At 38.9% G+C, this 20,077-nt stretch overlaps 2 protein-coding genes across 3 annotated transcripts in view; one reads left to right on the forward strand and one right to left on the reverse strand.

Annotated features, from left to right (window-relative positions):
* The window catches only part of slc24a3 (solute carrier family 24 member 3), a 148,610-nt gene extending 142,266 nt beyond the window's left edge, over positions 1-6,344 (forward strand). The window contains exons 16-18 of one of the 2 annotated variants that reach the window (XM_049600622.1): positions 350-415; positions 531-682; positions 731-6,344. In XM_049600622.1, the coding sequence (XP_049456579.1) occupies positions 350-415; positions 531-680 (216 nt within the window). In that variant the 3' untranslated portion in view covers positions 681-682; positions 731-6,344. Of the gene's footprint in view, positions 1-349; positions 416-530 lie in introns of both variants that reach the window. The other variant, XM_049600621.1, reaches the window with a different exon arrangement.
* Positions 6,345-8,154: 1,810 nt separating this feature from the next.
* LOC125903603 (ras and Rab interactor 2-like) overlaps positions 8,155-20,077 on the reverse strand; it is a 71,191-nt gene continuing 59,268 nt past the window's right edge. The window contains exons 9-12 of the mRNA XM_049600620.1: positions 13,319-13,627; positions 13,046-13,177; positions 12,785-12,948; positions 8,155-12,604 (exon numbers count right to left, since the gene is read on the reverse strand). Of these exons, the coding sequence (XP_049456577.1) occupies positions 12,128-12,604; positions 12,785-12,948; positions 13,046-13,177; positions 13,319-13,627 (1,082 nt within the window). The 3' untranslated portion in view covers positions 8,155-12,127. The remainder of the gene's footprint in view (positions 12,605-12,784; positions 12,949-13,045; positions 13,178-13,318; positions 13,628-20,077) is intronic.

Genomic DNA, 20,077 nt, shown 5'->3' on the forward strand with positions numbered 1-20,077 from the left:
CTGACCCATAACTGTGAAGCTCAAAAGCACTGATAACGGCCATTGAATGGGCTGGTAACATCCTGATTGGGAGCCAGAATGGACACCCTTATAACCTTTACTTACACTTCTAACCTCAAGAGTGGAGGGAAAATTAATATTCCCCCATTTTCCTGGGGACTTCCTGGGACTCAGTCGAGGACCCCTGGGGGTCCCTGGACCCCTGGTTGAGAACCATTGAATTAGTGCATCTTTAAGTACATGACCGTGATGAAAGGATGATTCCAAAATTTCTTTCTGTTCATTTTCAACTTCTTTTTCTACACACTGATGTAACCGCACTAATGTGTCACACATTATCTTGTTACAGATCAAACTGAACAGTAAAGGCCTGATCTTCTCTGTGGGGCTCCTGCTGGCATCTGTGTTTATGACTGTGAGTATATGACAGCATGTCCTATCACACATTCCTTTGACAGGTTCTCACCTCTGTCCATGTGTTTGTCTCAATCTGTCTATTGATCTGTTGACCTGCCCGTCTGTCTGTCCAGGTCCTGGGAGTTCACCTAAACAAGTGGACACTGGACAAGCGCTTGGGTTTCACATGTCTCCTCCTCTACTCCGTCTTCCTGTGTTTCTCCTGCCTCATCGAGTACAACATCTTCACCTTTGTCAACCTGCCCACCTGCCGGGATGACTGAAGCACACACACATGCGCGCGCACGCACGCACACACACACACACACACACACACACACACACACACACACACATGCACACCCACTGATATTATATGTGCACATTTACACTAGGAGTGATGTTGCAGGGAATTCTAAGTGAAGTATTAAACAGATGGTGGTTTCCGACGATAGAATGCACAAAGTATAATTTTAAATCTAAATGACACCAAGCATTATTTCTAAATACCATCTGACAGCAGTCTGATTCACACTCTGTTTCCTGCTTTTATTCTCTTTTGTGAGAAGACGTCCCACTCTGCTCAGCTTTGTTTCTGAAGCCTGTCTTTCTGCTCAGTGCAATATGGAGCTGATGTCTGCTCACAACAGGAGTGTGGGATTGATTTCAGGAGCAGAGATGAAAATGACTGACTCGTTACAAGCACAGGACAGCACTGAGGACAGCCACAACAACAACAACAAAGAAGTCTTTGTCCGACTACTGCTTGCTTCTGATGTGAGGACCTTTATTTTGAAACTCCCGGTATTTAGATGTAGAAGTGGTCATGTTTACTAGCTGCTATCCTTTCCTGAGAGGAAAGGCAGGTCTTTTAGATCTACTAGAGAGTAATAATTCTAAAAGCAATGATGTAAATGGATGGGTGGGAGGGTTGTAGGTTAGGGCTGTGGTGCATAATGTTTAAACAGAGTAAGGGTCAGAGTGGAAGTGTTCAGAACAGAATCTGTTATGCAGATAAGCACATTTTCCAAACGCCATTATCTCTATTTAGATTTCCATTATGTTGTCATAAATAAGTCTATAGTTTGCTCAGAACATTTTCACACATACAGCTATAGTTCTTGGGGGAAAATACCTAAACCCCCCTGCCTGCATAGTATCGGGGCATTATTCAGTCACCTTTTTATAAATTAACTTCAATAGCATCACAGTTGTAGCTTCAATGTTTTGTACTGGAAAGTAATTAGCTTTATGGAGAGTTTTTGTTTTCCTTCTGTAAATAGCATCCCACTGTACATACCCCCAGATGTCATATTTATTATTTATTCATGTCATACGCACATTTCTCCTCTGGAGGTCACGAAGCACCCGGGCAGGTTTTATTTCTGGACCCGGGGGTCGCTGAAATTCACACCTAAGATCTTTTCAAATGACCACTCGTACGAACAAGCACAATTTCCTCTGAAAGTGTTTGTCTTGTTGATTTGACTTGATTTAGTTCTGTCGTGTGTGTGTGTGGATGTTAAAAACAGACTTCAAACTTGCACTGAAGAGCTTACACTAGCTTCACGGGGAGACTGTAAGTGTTTCTCCTCCTAATGCATGCTGATTATAAGGATAGCATCCTTGTAAAATGAAGCACGTTTGTATGAAATTGTCACGTCTAGGTTTTAACGAGGCAAATGTTGTGTTTTGGGGGGGGGGGTTGTTTTGGAGAGGTGTCGTTGTCTGTGCTGCCACCTGTGGACGGAAACTAATGAACTGCTGCTTTTTGTTTTCTCAAACATACCGACCAAATAGACTGAAAACAGTGGTGGCATTATTTAAAGCAACAGCCGAGCATGTTGGACGAGGTACTTCCTCTCTGGTGGATGGATGTCCTGCTTCACTCCTCTGTGTTCTCAAAGAGGAAGTGAGGTATAAATGTGGTAGTATTGTAGGAGTAGAGTAATGATGCAATATAAAGCATCAGGACTTTTATCCCAGCTCTAATACTTCAAGGTTGGGGTTTCAACTTATTTTTATCCAGGAGTTCTTTGTATTTTGTAATGCCTAATGTCTAGATTTGTCCAGATATAGTAGGTTTGTGGTACATAAATATTCCTACTAGTTTTTAGAGCATGTACAATGTGGTTCGTGAACCCTCCGGGGGATTTTTATTCCACTGCAGGAATCGAGGCACGCCGGCAAAGTCACACTATTCCTCAAAGACTTCTACCACTGCGGAAATGAACACTTTGTCTGTCAGAGCCTGTTGATTCTGACGGTATCCATCAAAATGTCAGCTGTTCCTCCACAAAGGTTCATTTGAAATGTCATGTGTTCTACTCATTTTTTTTATTCATTGATGGAAGACAATTGCTAAAACACAACTAAGTCTAATTTTTTTCAGGTACATTTTTAATTTATTGATCAGTAATATAAACTATCAAATCAGAGAAATATTGTCTTTCGAATGTACAAATAATTAATTTTGTTTGTTGTTGTTTGTAAATCATACATATTTATTTATTTCAGAGACACAGGCAGAGTATTCTGTGCTATGACCGGAAAACAGGGTTTAAATGTTTTGAGTCTCATGTAATGCAATAACTATGAGCTTACAAATATGTAAATATGCCGCTTTAATGATCAAAGATACATTTATAATAGAGTTTAACATGATGTATTCAAATAGTCAATGATGTCTTTCAATATGTGACACTGTATCAGCATCGTTTATGAAGTGATTTATAGACTATACACAATCAAAACCGGACTGTTATTCATATACTGAGCCCTACAACTTTAAACATTATCATGGTCAGTTCAGCATAATCACATTAATGGTACGCTGATTGTTACAATGGTCATCAGATACTGTAGATTCTAGTTACAATATCTGCCTAAATGGAGACCCTGATATTTAGAATCTGAGGTAGTCATTTTCTTCATCACTTTAATCATGTCTTGTAAGGACAGAAATGTTACTGTACCTCAGTGATCAAAGACACAGCTTTTAAGTGTTTTCTTTATGAGTCCCATCTTTCCTGGCAATTTCTTGGAAAGTTTCCCTCATAGAACTATGTAATGTGGTTCTAATTATAGAGAAAATAGAGAAATATAATAGTACAAAGTACATAGCTCATATCGGGGAACTGTTACATAGGTATATGGAGTTTACAAGCAGTTGCTAATGTATAGGAATATATGGAAGCCCATTTCCACCAGAAAAAGAAAAAACATTAAATGTAACAAAAATAAAAATAATCCTCAAAGTAATATAATACTGAGTCAGTGTTTGAATTTGTAAGTTACAATTACGAGCTTTAACAAAGTTGACATCATGAGATAGTAAGTCAAATTTATGAGGTAGTCAAAAATTTGAGAATGCACTAAACTGATGCCAAATAATGAAATACGGAGTTGAAATTATGATATATTTTGACTACATCATTATTTTGACCTTGATGCTATGAGAGACCATTTCTGTCACAAAAAAAATACAAAACAAAAAAACAAATATTAAATGTTACAAAGATAAAAAAAAAAAAAAAAAAAAGTATTGGTCAAGGTAATACTGAGTCAAAAGTTTGGTGGGTAAGTCACAATTATGAGCTTTAACAAAGCTGACATCATGAGTTAATAAGTCAAAATTATGATGCAGTCAAAAATTTGAGAATACACTGAATGACTTTTAAGCCACATAATAGAATACTATGTTGATATTAATATATTTTTGACTATATCGTAATTTTGACTTTGAAAATATGGAAGCCCATTTCTGCCAAAAAAAAGGAGGAGAAAAAAATATAAAACATTAAATGTAACAAAAATAAGTATTAGTCAAAGTTATGAGATATTCAGTCAAAAGTTTGACTTTGTAAGTTAAAATTATGACCCTCAGGGGCGTCGGTGGCTTGGTGGTAGAGCAGGCGCCCCATGGCCCTTTGCTGCATGTCACTCCCTCTCTCTTTCCCCCCTTCACGCTCATCTGTCCTATCAATTAAAGGCTTAAAAATGCCAAAAAAATATCTTAAAAAAAAGTATGACCCTCAGTAAAGATAAATAAACATCATGACATAGGTCAAAATTATAAGGCAGTCAGAATGGTTAGTATGGGAGTCAAAACGTTAACCTTTAAGTGAAATAATGAAATACTAAGTTGAATATTAATATTTTTTGAGTATGTCATAATTTTGACATTGATGGGTTAGGGTTACAAACCCACAAAAATACCCCAAAAATAAAACTAATTTAGTCAAAGCACTAAGATCCTGACTCAAAAGTTATACTTGGCAAGTCACAATTATGAGCTTTAACAAATAGTAGGGCAAAATTATAAGGTAGTCAACATTTTGACTTTTATGCAAATAATGAAATCAAAATTAATATATTTTTGACTATGTCGTATTTTGACTTTGATTTTGGCTAACCCAATTTCTTTTATTATTGAGTATTGTCATTTACCCTGACTGAGTATTTTTAAAAATCAAAATCACAATTTTATTTTGAATAAATGATGTTTGACTTTCAAAGTCATGAATTTGATTCAATCAAAATTTTGACATAGTATCTTAAAATGTCGAATTACTTGGAGTTATTTCATATTGTCATTCCTATCATTGCATTTTTTTCCTGGCAGAAAAATGGGCTTCCATAAATTATCTGAAAGAGCAGCTAATATCTTAATGAATGCAAAGCCTGACAGAGATTCATCAATCCCAAGTAAAAATTCCTTTATAAATGAAAACTAAATGAAATGTATATTATATTAAACATATGCTTGCCTTTGACAAATTAAGCATTTTTGCATATTCACCTGACCTGATGTTCCCTACTTTCAGACTTAAGGCTAAGCTATATTAGCAGTATTGTTGGAAATGTACCAACCTGAGCACAGTCTTTGTTTTAATTATAACTTTTCCAAATTACATAGTTTACATAGTTTAGATTAGTTATTTCCAGGAAAGTGTTAGGAAATCATGGGACCAATGAAATAAATTGTATCTCTCTCAAATCCCCAAATGCTGATGACTGTTGGTTTTTGGAAAATCAACACTGTTCAGTTTGAAAACATCAACAGTTGGTGCTTTTAATGATGTGGAGAAGTGGATCTTTAAGCATGTGTACTGTAGCATTCCTAGCTTGGATCAGTATCTATCACTAACCACAAGCTCATCTCTGCTCATTCTTGGTAGGGTGACTAAGATACAGGTATTTACACTACAGTACATTACACACTATGCTGGCTGTTGGAAGAAAAATCACTGAAATCACACAGTCATCCTTTAATGTTTGAAGTATTATCACTATCTGTATAGCCCAGGGCATTTTCCCCACTTCATCATATATATCAGAAAATATCTGTATCATGCACTTTACCATTTAACAATTGATGCTACAGATTATTTGGTTCAATACATTCTGTGCTGCTATTTACCTGACACCTAAACAAAGGGTACTATGTCTTTGAAACTAACTACCACAAAGACGCTCACATTTTGAAAAAAAAAAAAAAAAAAAAAGCGTCTTGTAGAGGAGATTTCTAAATAATTTGTGATATTCACATGGGTGATATTGCTGATGTACATATGTATATAGATAGGTGTAAATGTATTTATATATTTTTTGTCTCAATCTGTATATCTGTTGAATATATTTTCATAGATCCTAGGTCTCCCTTGTACCCCCTTTGATGTGTTTGAGACCTCTAAAACTATTGTCCTTTGTTTATTTGCATGGAGATATTTCAATATAATAAATTATTTAAGGCAAATCTTAATGTACTTTGGGATGAGAGTCCAATGAGTTTTTAGATGACACTGGATTTAGTTTGAACTGGATATCCTAGGGGACTGCATGCTGTTGCTAGTACAGGATATGAGATGGTGAGTGAGAGCATTTGCAGACGATACGTTTCTCTACGTGTCCAAGCTTTACCTCTTCATACACAAGAAACTTTTCAACAGAATGGTTTACTTTGTGTTTAGATGTTTCAAATGTAATTTTAGAGATAATTTTGCTACCTGAGCATTAATAAAGTTGTCTTTGCTTAAGGTAACACAAGCCTTGTCCTGTAATAAGATTTTATTGGACTTACAAACTCACACATGCATGCAGAAACTTAACAGGCTGACCAGTACCTTTATATTTATCCTATAAATGGACTGCATTTATATAGCACTTCTGCGTTGAATCAATGGATTACACTACCCTGCAGTATATAAAGTAATTAAAATGACCTCCACCCTTATCAGTTTCAACATCAAAGGAATGTACAATGATTATAATATAATAATATATTATTCTGCAAAGTGCTATTCTGCATTATAAGTATTTACCTTTTGTACTTTTGATTTTGTATATTTTGATGCCAATACTTTTGTACTTTAACTTAGGTAAGAGTTTGAATGCAGGACTTTTAGATGTACTTAAGTCTTTTTAGATGGTGGTGCTGCTATTTTTACCGAAGTAAAAGATCGGAGTACTTGTTCCACCACTACTTTCTTTTACACAGTTTAGTTTTTCCCATGCTCCTGTCATGTTTAAGACAACAAATCAGTTTACAGACAATGTAACTGAACATTTAACTCAATGAAAAACAAACAAACAAAAAAGGCACACAGTTTCTAAGATATCTAGGGGTGTGTTGGGGAAACAGTTTCAAAATCCTGGCTATGACCCTGAGTTAAGGTGAATTACTCTGAAGCCAGTGGAGATGGGAGGAGAGTGACAGCTTGAGTAACACCATTTAAAGATCAGCACTCAGCAGGTGATTGGTGAGTGACAGGTTTTGAGCTTAGATAGTGGACAGACAGCCTCGGAAGGTTAAAATGATGAGGTCAGGTTAATAAATATGTGAACAAATATAGGGAACATTGTGACAGAAATTAAAGTGAACCTTCACAAAGGCATCATTCTTTGCTTTCATATTAATTTATAATAACTTTTAGCCAAGTCACCAAAATATAATGTTGGAATTGTACTTTTCTGCAAACCACAGATATACTACACTTGTACATTATATCATATCAATGTTTCTTAAGTGATGTCGTATATGAGCTGAATATGTCATCAGGAGGTGGAGGGGGTGGTGAATGGGCGAGACATCTGCCAAGTTGCAGACCACCAATCGAGATAAACAAACAAACATGGCTGTTTTTAGCGACCTGTCACTGTTTGTCCACTTGAGATAGCAGTTGTTTTTTACCAAGATACCGTTGCATTTTCAGCAGGGATTGTGTCCCCAGGACTGGGTATTATGGGCCAAAACAGGATCTCTTCCTAATTATAACAAGTGGTTTGTGCCTGAACCTAACCACACATTAACCACAGTGTCATTGAAATGTACATTATAAATGAACAGTACATATATCTGTGGTTTACAGTGCCATCATTTTTTCTGGTGATTGAGTTGTCATTTCAGAGTCTGAGAGCCAAACATCATGGACAACACCTATCGTCTCCTATATGAAGCTCTGAGGTCCTTCAGTGACAGACTGCAGTCCCTGCTGCTGTCACACTACTTAACCATTACTGTATTCATTGGATAAAAACTCAACATACATAATTTCCATCGAGCCAGGTTTCATTTAAGAGTCTGACCAGTGGCTGATTTACACCTGGGATAATAACAAGATACAAACAGCACTCTGAACCACTGATAGTGTGGAAATGTGAGGTGTGAGCACCATCTAGTGGTGAAGTACTGATACAACAGGGCTCCTGAGAAAAGTTTTGATCAACACAAACACAAAGTCAGGCATGTTATTCCATTTCTAACATTTATTAAGTGCAAAAGAATATTTTTTTTTTATCATTCAATGACATATAATGAACAGGAAGATGTCTCCTGGATGAAAATGACATTTTGACACCATAAAGAATATTATAGACATGGTAAAGCCATCTGTGAAAAATCCCCGCACAGAGACATATAAATAGTCACTTAATCAAAGAAAGTTAGATTACCAATAGCATGGCAGTACGAGTCAATTCAACTTTGAACACTTGGCCCCCAGAGATAAACACGGTGAGCTCCGTACACGTTATACTGACCTTACATGACATTAATGCCAGTCAACTCCTCCAACAACTCTCAGGTTCCCTCTCTACTGACCACACCTCACACATTTAGACCTCATGATGCTGTAAAATGGGAATGAATGCAGTGTTATAGTTCAACACACTCAGTAAATAAACAGCACATTAATTTGATTTTCCATCTACTGGAACCTTTAAAATTCACAAGAAAATTTCAAGTATTTTTTTTAACTGACATCACCAAACTCAATACTGATGTAGACTATATTGCAGAGCGAGCCCATCTCAGTAACATTCCCTCTCAGACCAGCTTTGAACTTTGCACATCCTTTCTATAACTGACCACAGTGTGTTTTTTTTCACCAGGATAAAAACCTTAAACATTTGTCAGTAGTACAAAGCTTTGTAATATGGCAGCCAGTCTTTCCTCCATCACATATTATCAGAATCTGAATGGAAAAGATGCCCCTTAACAAGCAATAGATATCAGGTATGATACAGTATCTTTCATATCACCAGGATAATCAGTACATACATAAATGAATGTTACATGTATTAAACACTGGCAGACCTGCCTGTATCTAACATTACACTTAAACTACATGCAATAACAAGTATATACACATTTTAAAATGTTAATCCTTATCATATAAAAATGCCATATTATATATTAAACCCTTTATTGATAAAGTCAGGGTCTGTCTGAAATATGCTACTTTATGCCCAGGAAATGCTGCATGTGGCTCATCAGTAGATCTGATAAAGAAATAGACTGTTATTTGATTATCATCCATTGTAAAATGGAAACAGAAAATGAGGCTTGTTTGACTCCAACAAGTTAACAGAGAAAATGCCACATCTTGTCTCTCTTTTTTCCTTGTCTGCACACTTTTGGCAACAAAGTTTTTCTGACATTATGGAGCATTTGCAGCTTGGCGACGTCAATGGTTAAATTTGAAGGGTTACACATGTTGTTCTTTAGCTTAATTTTGCTACTTCTCAGTTTAGTAGTAGGACAGGCACTATGCTTTACCACATCGAGAACAAAGCTAATAAGGTGTACATGCTACACTCGTCAGCTAGCTGCTCTGCACTGTGCACCAGGTGGGTTGGGTGGGAGCTAGCTAGCAGTGCCGCAACACCGCATGTTGCTGTGGATACATGGTGGTTACCCTACGGTCTCCCAGTCAGGTTGCCCTGGTGAGTAAGCGTCTAATGTTCAGCCGCAAAATCCCTTTAGCACTATTAACCACTGTTAGCTCTGTCAGCATCAATGCCAGCATCAGCATAACTAGTGGTGTTAACATACCTTAGTAAACAATGCTACTGATTTTTGCAGCTCAAAATAAGAAGTGTGTCTCAAATCACATACTTCTGTACTAAACACTAAGCACTTTGAGTGCACAAGTGCGCTGAGTGTGTTCACACTGCATAGTACGGGAAAATGCAAAGTACTACTGGCGCAAAATGGTTTAAAAGTTAAGTGTGGAATGATGGACACTTCTCACCCTCCACTGCATCACAAACTTCTTAACTTTTGACATGGCGGCTGGAGACAACAAGCCTGAGCTGGCTACAGTGAACACTGCTGCATTATACAGATGTAAATTGTGCATGTTTTTTTACACTAAGTTCCAATACTGTTGTCAAATAGAAGCCGTGAGAATTGTTTGTTGGGTCTGTAATGATTTGGTACCGCAAACAATAGCGCTCGCTAGCTAGCTAACTTGCTCCTAGCAATGGCAACACATTTTAATCAGCATTGACATTGTAGTGTTAGTTTGGTTTATGTGTGAGTGGAGATAGCGCTCAAGTGTTGGTGATAATGCTCCACCGTCTGTTTGCAATTTGCTGTTTCAGAAGAAGACAAAGAAGAAGAAGAGGCAGTTAAAAAAACACAAGGCTGTTGTCACTTCCAGTAAGTAAAAAACAGCAGAGCGTAAGATGCGACATTAGGCTACGTGTTGAAACTGGTGCACCGTGCAAGAAGTACATAATGTAGTAGACTTCAGTGTACTACACTAATGAAAGTACGTGATTTGAGACATACTTTCTGACTGAGTCGCTGACTCACCTGGGGCGACCCGCGGGAGATGGCCACCATGTTTCCACAGCCATGCTGTCCTGCCACCATGAGTAAGGACAACATTACTGGCAATCACAGAATGAGCAGCACTAGCTCGCTCCCACCCGATCTGGGCTCGCTATACAGTGGAGACCAGGAGCAAGTAGGCACCATGTTTCTGCAGGTTAATGCAGCTAGCTGGCCATGTGTCAGCAAAGCCAACAGAAAATGAAAGGCAAAACATGAGCATCATAAAACATCAAAATCTCATCACCTCTAAATGAATACCAGTTTGAAATGTGACGCTAAAGCTCAGTGAGTCAATGGTGCGCTGGACTAAAAGGAAAGTGCCTCTTGTTTTTAATGTCATTTATATTTATTTCTTTCTTCAAAATGCCCAGTTAGTAATCGGTTGATGGGTGTAGGGCTTTTAAAAGCAAAATTAAGTGTCATCCCTAGTTTGCATTGTGGGTAATGGAGGCAACAGCTTTTGACAAGGACACGTGGAATAAAAAAGGTAATATCTCTGGTTCTGTTCAATGATTTTGATCCTTTTTCAAAAACTGTCCAGCGTGAGTCAAACAATGTTATGGAATGCCTGCTGGCTTGTTAAGGTTGTATCTGTACAGCTCTTTTTCTTTTAATGAGAAGTAGAAAATCTAGTTGTAAATTAGTTGCTGCAAAGTGCTGTTTCCCCCTACAAGCCATACATGTTCAGTTTCCAACACAACTCACACAGTATGTGTGTGTTTGCTACCACCAACAGCCATTTACTGTGTGTAAACAAGGTTCATATTTAATGTTCATCAATGAATCTGGAGTTAGAGGCCGCAGCATAGATTTCATATACCTGGATTATCTTCTAATGTGCGTTGGAAAATCATTTTTAACTTTACCACAGCACTTTATATATATTTATTTTACATTACACGTATTCTTCAGATAAATTTTGTTGCAGTAAGGCGTATTGTTGAATTCTTGCTGTGTGCACCAGCCACCACTGGGTGTCGCCAAACCCGTCAAAACATAGAAACAATCTAAAGGAGAAACAGTTTCAAAATACAAACAACATAACAGTTTACCAGCAACTGTACCATGAGTAAAACAAAGTTATAGCTATCACCTAAATAAACAATGCTGTAAATTTAAAGTGACTGATCAAAGATTAGTCTCACATGGATTTGAGATCTGATTTCTCTCTATATACCCTAAAGGTGACAACAACAACAGGTTACCCTGAATCTGTATGTGAAGCACCAGCATGAAGGCAGGACTGTGAACACACTTTAGTGTTCATTGTCTCCGATATCACTGTTTTAACCATGTGTTTAGACTTTGAGAGTGTTGCTCGGATACCAAATATAGAGCTGAGGAAATAAAAAAAACCCTCTCATTTCCTTCTCTCCTTTCTTCTTTTCCTCTTTCACCCATGTCTGTCTGACAGAACTTTCCAGCGAGAGGATGTTGACTGAGACAGACGTGCCATCCAAAAGGAGAAGTCTTTGCAAAGACTGGCACGACACAGTGTTTTGCCCAGTTGAACCCTTTATGGAAGCATGTTTGTTAGAGATAATGGGCGATACTGTCACGGCTGGGAGACAAAGACCCCGTTCAAACTTCCATTCGGCCCTGCTGTTCCAGTCATATAGATATAGAGTTGCCATTGAGGTGGGTGGGCGGCAGGCTGAGGCTCAGAGTGGGACTGAGGCCTGAGCTGAGAGCGGGCCGGGGGGAGGGGGCTGACAGGTCCATGCTGAGGTCATGCAGGTTGGCCTGGGGGTCAGAGGTCACGGTGAGGTCGTTGAGGTTGGGCGTAACATTGAGGGGAGCTGACGAGGAGGTGTTGCTGTTGGCTATGCGGCGGAACACGAAGTGGAAGGGTGTAGCCTGTGAGCGGCTGTGGAGCTCAGCCTTGATCTTCTGAGGGTGGGTGTCTGATGCCAGCTGCTGGCTGCTGCCCTCCATCAGCAGGAACAAGCCGTAGTTCTCAGGGTCTGACACTTTAAACTTCTGGGCGCACAGCTGACACACCTCCTCCACTGTGGCATAAGGACGAACCTGGAGGGTTTTGGCTGTACAGCCGCTGTCCAGCTCCTGCAGCGCCACCCGCAGGTAGTTCTAAGGGGGACGGTCAGAAAAGAAACACTGTCAGACAAACATTTCAGCTCTGAACATAATTTCCAATATAAAAAAAGCCCAAATCCAGGTGTGTGACTTTTTTAATTCTAAGAATGAGCTATGTCAACATTACTGTTGTGACAGCTGTAAAATTAAGGCAAAGTATGACTGTGCTTCTACCTGGAAGTCATCGATGGAAGGTGCAGAGCGCAGGGTGGTGCGTCGGCGGTGCCACTGATGCAGTGTGTCTCTTGTTTCAGAACTCAGCACTCTGGCTGCCTGCTCCTCCTGGAAATTTTTGATCAGGGACATAGCTCCATACGCGCTGGTCAGGTAGTAGCCACCTGGACAAACAGAGGCAGAAGGTAAACAATGTGTACGAAGACGGTCAAAAGAAATATTCTTTTCTGTGGGGTGATTATGGTGGAGGTTTAAACAGACCTTCTCCGTGCAGCAGAGAGGGGTCCAGCAGCTCCATCATGTAAAGGATCTCGTTGTCCAGCTGGGGCATGTCGCACTGGGCCAACACATAAGTCAGCATGGGCAGGAAGTCATCAGCACCGTACAGACGACCTGAGAGGCAAAAAGAGCAGACAGGTGACATCCTGCACTTTCACTTTCATCATCTGACATCTTTTATACATCTTACATTTTATTAAATGGCTTGAGGATTTTTCATATTAAAGAAAACTGGCAGAATATTCTGATCTCTACCTGAGTTGTCCTCCATGATGGTGTAGATGAGTTTGCAGACTCTCAGCAGCATGGTGACCTTTTTCTCTGGGGAGTACAGTTTACTCATGGTGTGGAACTTGTGCTTGATCTTCTCTATGGCCATGGGGTCCGGGGGCAGTGTGTCGGCCACGCCCATTTCCTGTGGCTGCCGGGCCTTTGCCAATGCTAGGTTCTCTTTCAGCTCCTGCCACTCCCCGCTGCGTACCTGGAACTCCTGCAGAGCCACACTCACCACCGGTTTGAGGGGCTTCAGGACGCATTTGTGCATGGCCTTCTCCAGGACTAGGTCTGGGCACAGGAGGAAACAGGTGAGCTTCACATCAAGCTACTGACTCTTTTTTAAATGTAATATTGTCCATACTTTTGGTAGAGTTTTGGAAAAACAAAACAAACAAAAAAACAAAATGGCAACTTCATATGAACTTTTTCCAGAATGTATTGTATCCAAAGCCAACTGAAACAAATTATATAATGCCAGACAAACAAAACAATATTTTTCATATTAATAAAATAGTTGTACCTAGCCCCAGTTTGTGCATCTCATGTATTACAGGTAGATTTGAGCCCCAGAGCCATGCGTCAGTTTTATAAATAAATAATTATACTGTTTGCTTTACAGTAAAACAGTTTTAACCCCAGCAGAGGGATTTTTATTTATCCAGAAGACTCTTGAAGTATCAGATAATAGCACTGTAGAATAGTCCATAGATCACTCGGACTACTTGTATTCCCACCTCTGAAGACATGTCTGCTAGGCTGACTTGTGATCTTAAATTGTTTATTGTTTATGTGTCAGTATTCAGCCACCTGTTTGTCTATCTGTCTACTGTCAGTCTACTGTGAGGTCATTACATTTCAGAGCACAAACCAGGTAAATGTTAACATCACATTCCTTAGTGGTATTGTTAGTCAGGACCTACAAGCTCCCTGGAGACTACCATGGTGTAATCACTACTGTTGGATCAATACTCATGTGTGAAACCCAAGATGTCATTGTTCACCATCTGTATACATCAAAGTTCATGGCAGCTGGGAGTGTTGTTGTTGGAGCAGAAGAATCCAGATTCCACACAGCGACAGTGTCAACACCAGCTTTTACAAGCTCAGCTGTGCAGTCCCACCAACACCAACCATGATATCATAATACAGACAGGATGGATACAGAGAGGGAGGCCAAACCACAACACTGCTGAATAAGGACCATGTGTGCATGCTGTCTGTGTGTGTGTGTGTGTGTTGCTGATTTTCCTCCAGAAAAAGGTGAAGTCAGCAGTTTTTTTGGCTGAGCACATCTACAAACACACATTTTACTTTTCACCACAGCCTGATGGCATCCAGTGGCTGCTATTCACAACAATCAGTCTGTCAGTAACTATGAGTTGTTGCTGGTCTTACTGGAAAACTTGTCCACACCCCCATTACTGCTACCTGCTGATACCTCTGCTGGAACCGAATCAGACTGCACATTCTCACTTCCTCATTCTGCAACTACATACTGATAAAGAGCTGCCAGTAAGTAGGGTGCCCAGCATGTTGAACCCGCATCAGCACAATTAGAGATGTTTTTTCTGCTACACAGATTATGAGACTGAGAGGACTTGTTGGTCTTTGTCTTTTAATTTTAGTGTTCCAGGATGAGACTTTCTTTGACTTCATGGTTTTCAGTTATTTTGGATGAAGAAGACATCCTGTTGAATTGGAAACAACCATCATCCTACCATTTTATATTCCCCCTGACATCCCGACACTCCACTTTTACAGAAAGACAACTATGTGACAGAACAAGATTTGAAAGGGAAATAAAATAAATAAAACAAATATTTTGTGCTGTGATTCCTGGCACAACCTGAACCAAGTACAAGGAACAAACAAATGTTTTAACTCTCAAACTCTTCCTTCTTTAAAGGACTACAGTGAAAAAATTAGATACAAGATATTTAAGACAAAAAAGCTAAACAATAGCACCAGAGCTGCAAGTAACCATTTCATTAACTCATTCATCAATAACTAATCTTGAATGCACAGTATGCATCTTTTTGGCTTAACAACAAAGATACCTCTTATTTCTTGCATTTTCTTTTTCACCTAATACTTCTCCTAGACTGTGTCTCCTGCAGCTCAATAATCACTGGACTCCCCACGGGTCTGTTACAGTGATTAAAAACAGAGAACACATTGCCAACATTCCTCACTGTGGGCAAAAAGTTAAGAGTTCTGTTCATGTCATTCTAAAGGAGAGAAAAGTCCAGATTTACAGATAGACAAATTAGCCTCCTCAAAGAAAAGTAAAGAGTGAGTGCTGACCCCCTTCATGTTTCTGTGTCCTGCTCTGCCTTCTAAGTGAATTCATGTATCTATCTTACATGGCACTGTGACTTCACCATGGCTAAGTCATAGTCTGCCTTGTGTTGCACACATACAGATGGTAGGAAACAGAAGAGTCAGTCTGCTTAAGAGCAACTTATCAGTCAAGGTCAGCCAAAACAGGCGATCAGACATAAACACACACCTCTGGCAACAAAACAGGGCCTCTTCCTGCTTCATATAAACATCCTCTCGACCCTCTTCTGGCCTTGAACCAAGGGAATTTCAACATTAGTGTTCCTCTCCCATCACTGTGCATTTATGGTCAAGGACTGTGATGTTTTGACCTTTTTTACTGTAGTTTTGAGTTCCTTGTCACAGTCACCTTTAATGATCATTCTCCCAATGATTTAAAAAGTAATTTTATTTCCTGTGTGCCAGAGGATTTTTTACCTGATGGACAGCAAGCATTCAGAACGGAGCTTTATGAAAAGGCCGTATTCACCAGGTCTCTGTAATCCATTTCTGGTCAACACTAAGCAGACATAATCTAAGTAAAAACACATCAAACCCACACCCATACACATGTGAACACACACCGAGTGGCAGAGACATGTGGACAATGAGACCGTATCTCCTTAAAGTAAAAATAGCCTGTTGTTATCAGGAGGAGAGGTGTGTCTATCTGTGTTGTCACTGAACCAAGAAGCTCTCCTGATAGACAGGTTGCTTTCTTCCTGCTTTGATAATATACATCTTAAAGACAGCCTTTGTACTGATCCTTGAATCATACACACAAGCAGGTCGAGGGACCAGTTTTTAGAGGATCCCGTATTAATCAAACCAATTAGCAAAGAATAAAAGCAAGGAAACATCTTACATCTCAACTTCTACTACATGGATTGGAGTGATTGGAGTAATTATCAAGGCCTTGATGAAAGAAGAAGAGTTCTGACTTCACTCTTTTCTTTCTGGGTTGTTATTGGGAAGGATTTAGATTCAAGCTACCATCTGAGACCATCTAACAGAAATACAGCAAAGCACCAGAGGGATGTACAAAGAAGTGAGATTAGTGGGTTAGAGAGGTATGTTGAGCCTGAAGCCAGAGTTTTCATGTTACGAAAGTGGCTCTCTCTTAACCTAGCTTGATCACCATGGTAACTTATGGTGCACATCTGACCTGGTCTGGAGCAGGTTATGTTGAAAGCGCCTTCCACTAATCACCTTTGGGAATAGTGTTGCCTTTCTTCAAATATCCAGTGGATCCAGGTGACAGGATTGTATGAGGTAGGGATGCATGATATTGGATTTTTGCTGATATCCGATATGCCGATAAGTAACTACTAATTTGGCCGATAGCCAATACAGATACATCCACTTTTCTCCCCAACTAATTTCACTGATCATCAAGTCTCTTCTGCAGTGGAATTAACATCATATTATGCACGCATACTTACTATCACTATTGTGATGGCCCACCAGCAAATGGAGACATGAAAGACTTGAATGCTTTGCTTTTCAATATATGTAATATTCATTCATTGTGCAAAATAAGAAAAACCATGTTGGCCAATTCTGATAGTTAATTTTAAAGCCAACACCAGCCAGTACCAATAATGTGCTGATATTATTGGGCATCCTTGGCAAGAGGTTCTCTTCAGATAAGAGGGAGAGAATGTTTAGTGATTGAATAGATCTGTTGTTTTTTCCTGACAATATTCTCTATGAGTCATACACATTAGAAAATGAATTAGTCTATTAGTATTTATCACAGATAATATTCAATCAATAAAATTCATTTCACTTTGATATGGCCAAAAACTAAGCGATTTCCACCTAGGGCAGAGCGATGTGTTAAAAATCAAATATCAATAATAATATATATACAATATACAATATTTCAATATGATATTGTTACAATATTGTAAGGTTGACTATTGGTGCTTTCACTAAATATTTACACAATGAGATTTTTGATAGACTGATATATTTTTGCAGCCTTTAAAGCCAGGAAAATACAATGCTTATGATATTACAATATTCAAAATCGATGACTATATCTAGTCTCATATCACAATATTGATATAATATCAATATACTGCCCAACCCTATGTCATGTATCCTTCTTGTGGAACAATCTCACACAATATGTCAAATTTCATAGTACACCACATAGGTCTTATCCAGCCCTTGATGTAATTATAACACATGAATAATTGGTGAAGCACCACAAACAGAGCTTCATGACGTTGTGTCATCTCAGGCTATCGCAGTGTGGGATGAGTGGAGTACAAGGAACTCTATTCTCCCCTTACCCCGCCTGAACATCCTGGACCCAAACACACACATGGTTGGGTTGCTGAATGAGTGCTAGAGGGGAACAACAACAACAACATCTTCCACATTTGAAACTCTGTGACTGCCTCCCCTTAATATCTGCACATTTGTTGTTTTCTTTGTTTCTAAGTGACCTAGAAATTTGCTTATTGTAGCTAAAGCTGCATTACTTTTCCTGGTATTTAGGGTAGTGTTATAAATGACCATACTGTGCGAGAAAACAACCACCCATCCGTAATTTACATTAAACACTGAATGAAAGCACTAACAGTCATACCAAAATACTGGTACACTACTTCAAAGCAAGGAGAGTCTAAGATAGACAGAGAAAACAAAAACACAGAAACCATGAAAAAAATACGAAGAGAGTGTCAAAGAACGACAGCGTGAGACAGAAAGTGGAGGGGGCTCGCCTCAAATTCTCTCACTCTGATTGGATAGCTAATTTGAAAGAACTGGAGTTGGAGTAAGACAGAGATTGTCCGACTTGGCAGACAGTCACCCAAATGCATCTGGGCCAGCCGGCCGGCCTTGGAGCTAAACAGAAAACACTCTGAAGCTGCCACAACAAAATGTTGTGCAACTATTCCAAGAACTGAAACCCATGCAGTTCCCACTGTGTCATCCCTGTGAAAAACAGGTCATTCAGAAAAACAGCCAGCGCCACACGCAACACCCAAACATGAAAAACAGATATTTTCAGTTTTTTGGTCTTCTTCTTTTTCTTTACTTCAGAACTTATACTATTGGTAGTTGCCAATCAAACCTAAAACTTTTAATATCTGATGACCTACTCATATTTTTATATTTCATTTGGGGCATTTCATGTTTTATTACTATGGGTCATGCTGCAAAAACACTGGATCCTACATTTTTAAATGCTACTGGGTAGTCTTACATTAGACTTTGCCTGCTTGGTAAACAACATCTTTTAAACTTTACACCTTCTGTTTGTAATGCAGCCTTTCTTGAAAGAATTTTAAATCTGAAGCACGGGCTAAGATGACATTGACATAATCAGGGTTTTCTTCTGACTTTGGAAAGCTCCCTTCAGAGTCACATAAGGCATCACATAACTGCTTTCACTGCTTGCACTCCTCCATAGGAGTAAACTAAACTTAAGTGTATATTTGTTGAACTGCCCCTTTAATAAAATGTGCTTTAAAAAATCACATAACAGATGCTGACATTTTATAAGTTGAGTAAAAATATAGTTTTAAAATATAACTAGAAATTAAAAAGCTGTCAAAGAACTAGCTTGAAAATGTAAAATGTTGGCATTTAAGATTAGTTTTCATGTTATGTGATGAATGCTGATAAAAGAGATTTTCACCCATTTCTTGACTTCATAATTATATCCCTGTGGTGAACTATTTGAATGGGGCCAGTAGAAACAGGTTGGTTTAACAGCCCCCTTCCTCCTCAGATAAAACCCTCTTTGTACTCTCTGTTTACATGCCACTCTGTCCAAGGTCTAATGCAGCCACTGAGTCTTGGCCTAAATGACTCAGACCACTCTTCCGGCAGGTGTGTGTGTGTGTGTGTGTGTGTGTGTGTGTGTGTGTGTGTGTGTGTTCCTATGTATCTATGTGGTTGGGCTCGGTCCCCCTTTCATATTGCTGTCATGGTATTGTCGGATGCAATAAAGGATGGATATAATAAAGAGCAATAAAAGGGAAGTGCAAATGTTAGTATTGGACTATATATATATATATATATATATATATATATATATATATATATATATATATATATATATATATATAAGATTTGCACTCAGTTTCAAAAGGTGAGATTGATTTTAATCCATGCTCACCTGTCTTTATTTTCTTTTTCAAATGGATACTGACTTACTAGCATGCATGACATACAATTAACAAAAATGAGCCTGGTGGCTATGGCTTCAACAGGAATGTATACATATACACACACGTGCAGGTATCCAGCTGTAAACACGTGAGGACAAGTTTTCTAATGGCCTCACTGCTAAATATTGAAGTGAAACTGCTGCGTCTGCATTGAGCACGTTTTCTGTGACATAGTGTTTCCACAAAAATTAAGATTTCTCGATTAATACACCAGTCATTCACACTTCCT

This window comes from Epinephelus fuscoguttatus, linkage group LG16, assembly GCF_011397635.1.
Source record: "Epinephelus fuscoguttatus linkage group LG16, E.fuscoguttatus.final_Chr_v1".
In the NCBI taxonomy this organism is placed as follows: Eukaryota; Metazoa; Chordata; class Actinopteri; order Perciformes; family Serranidae; genus Epinephelus; species Epinephelus fuscoguttatus.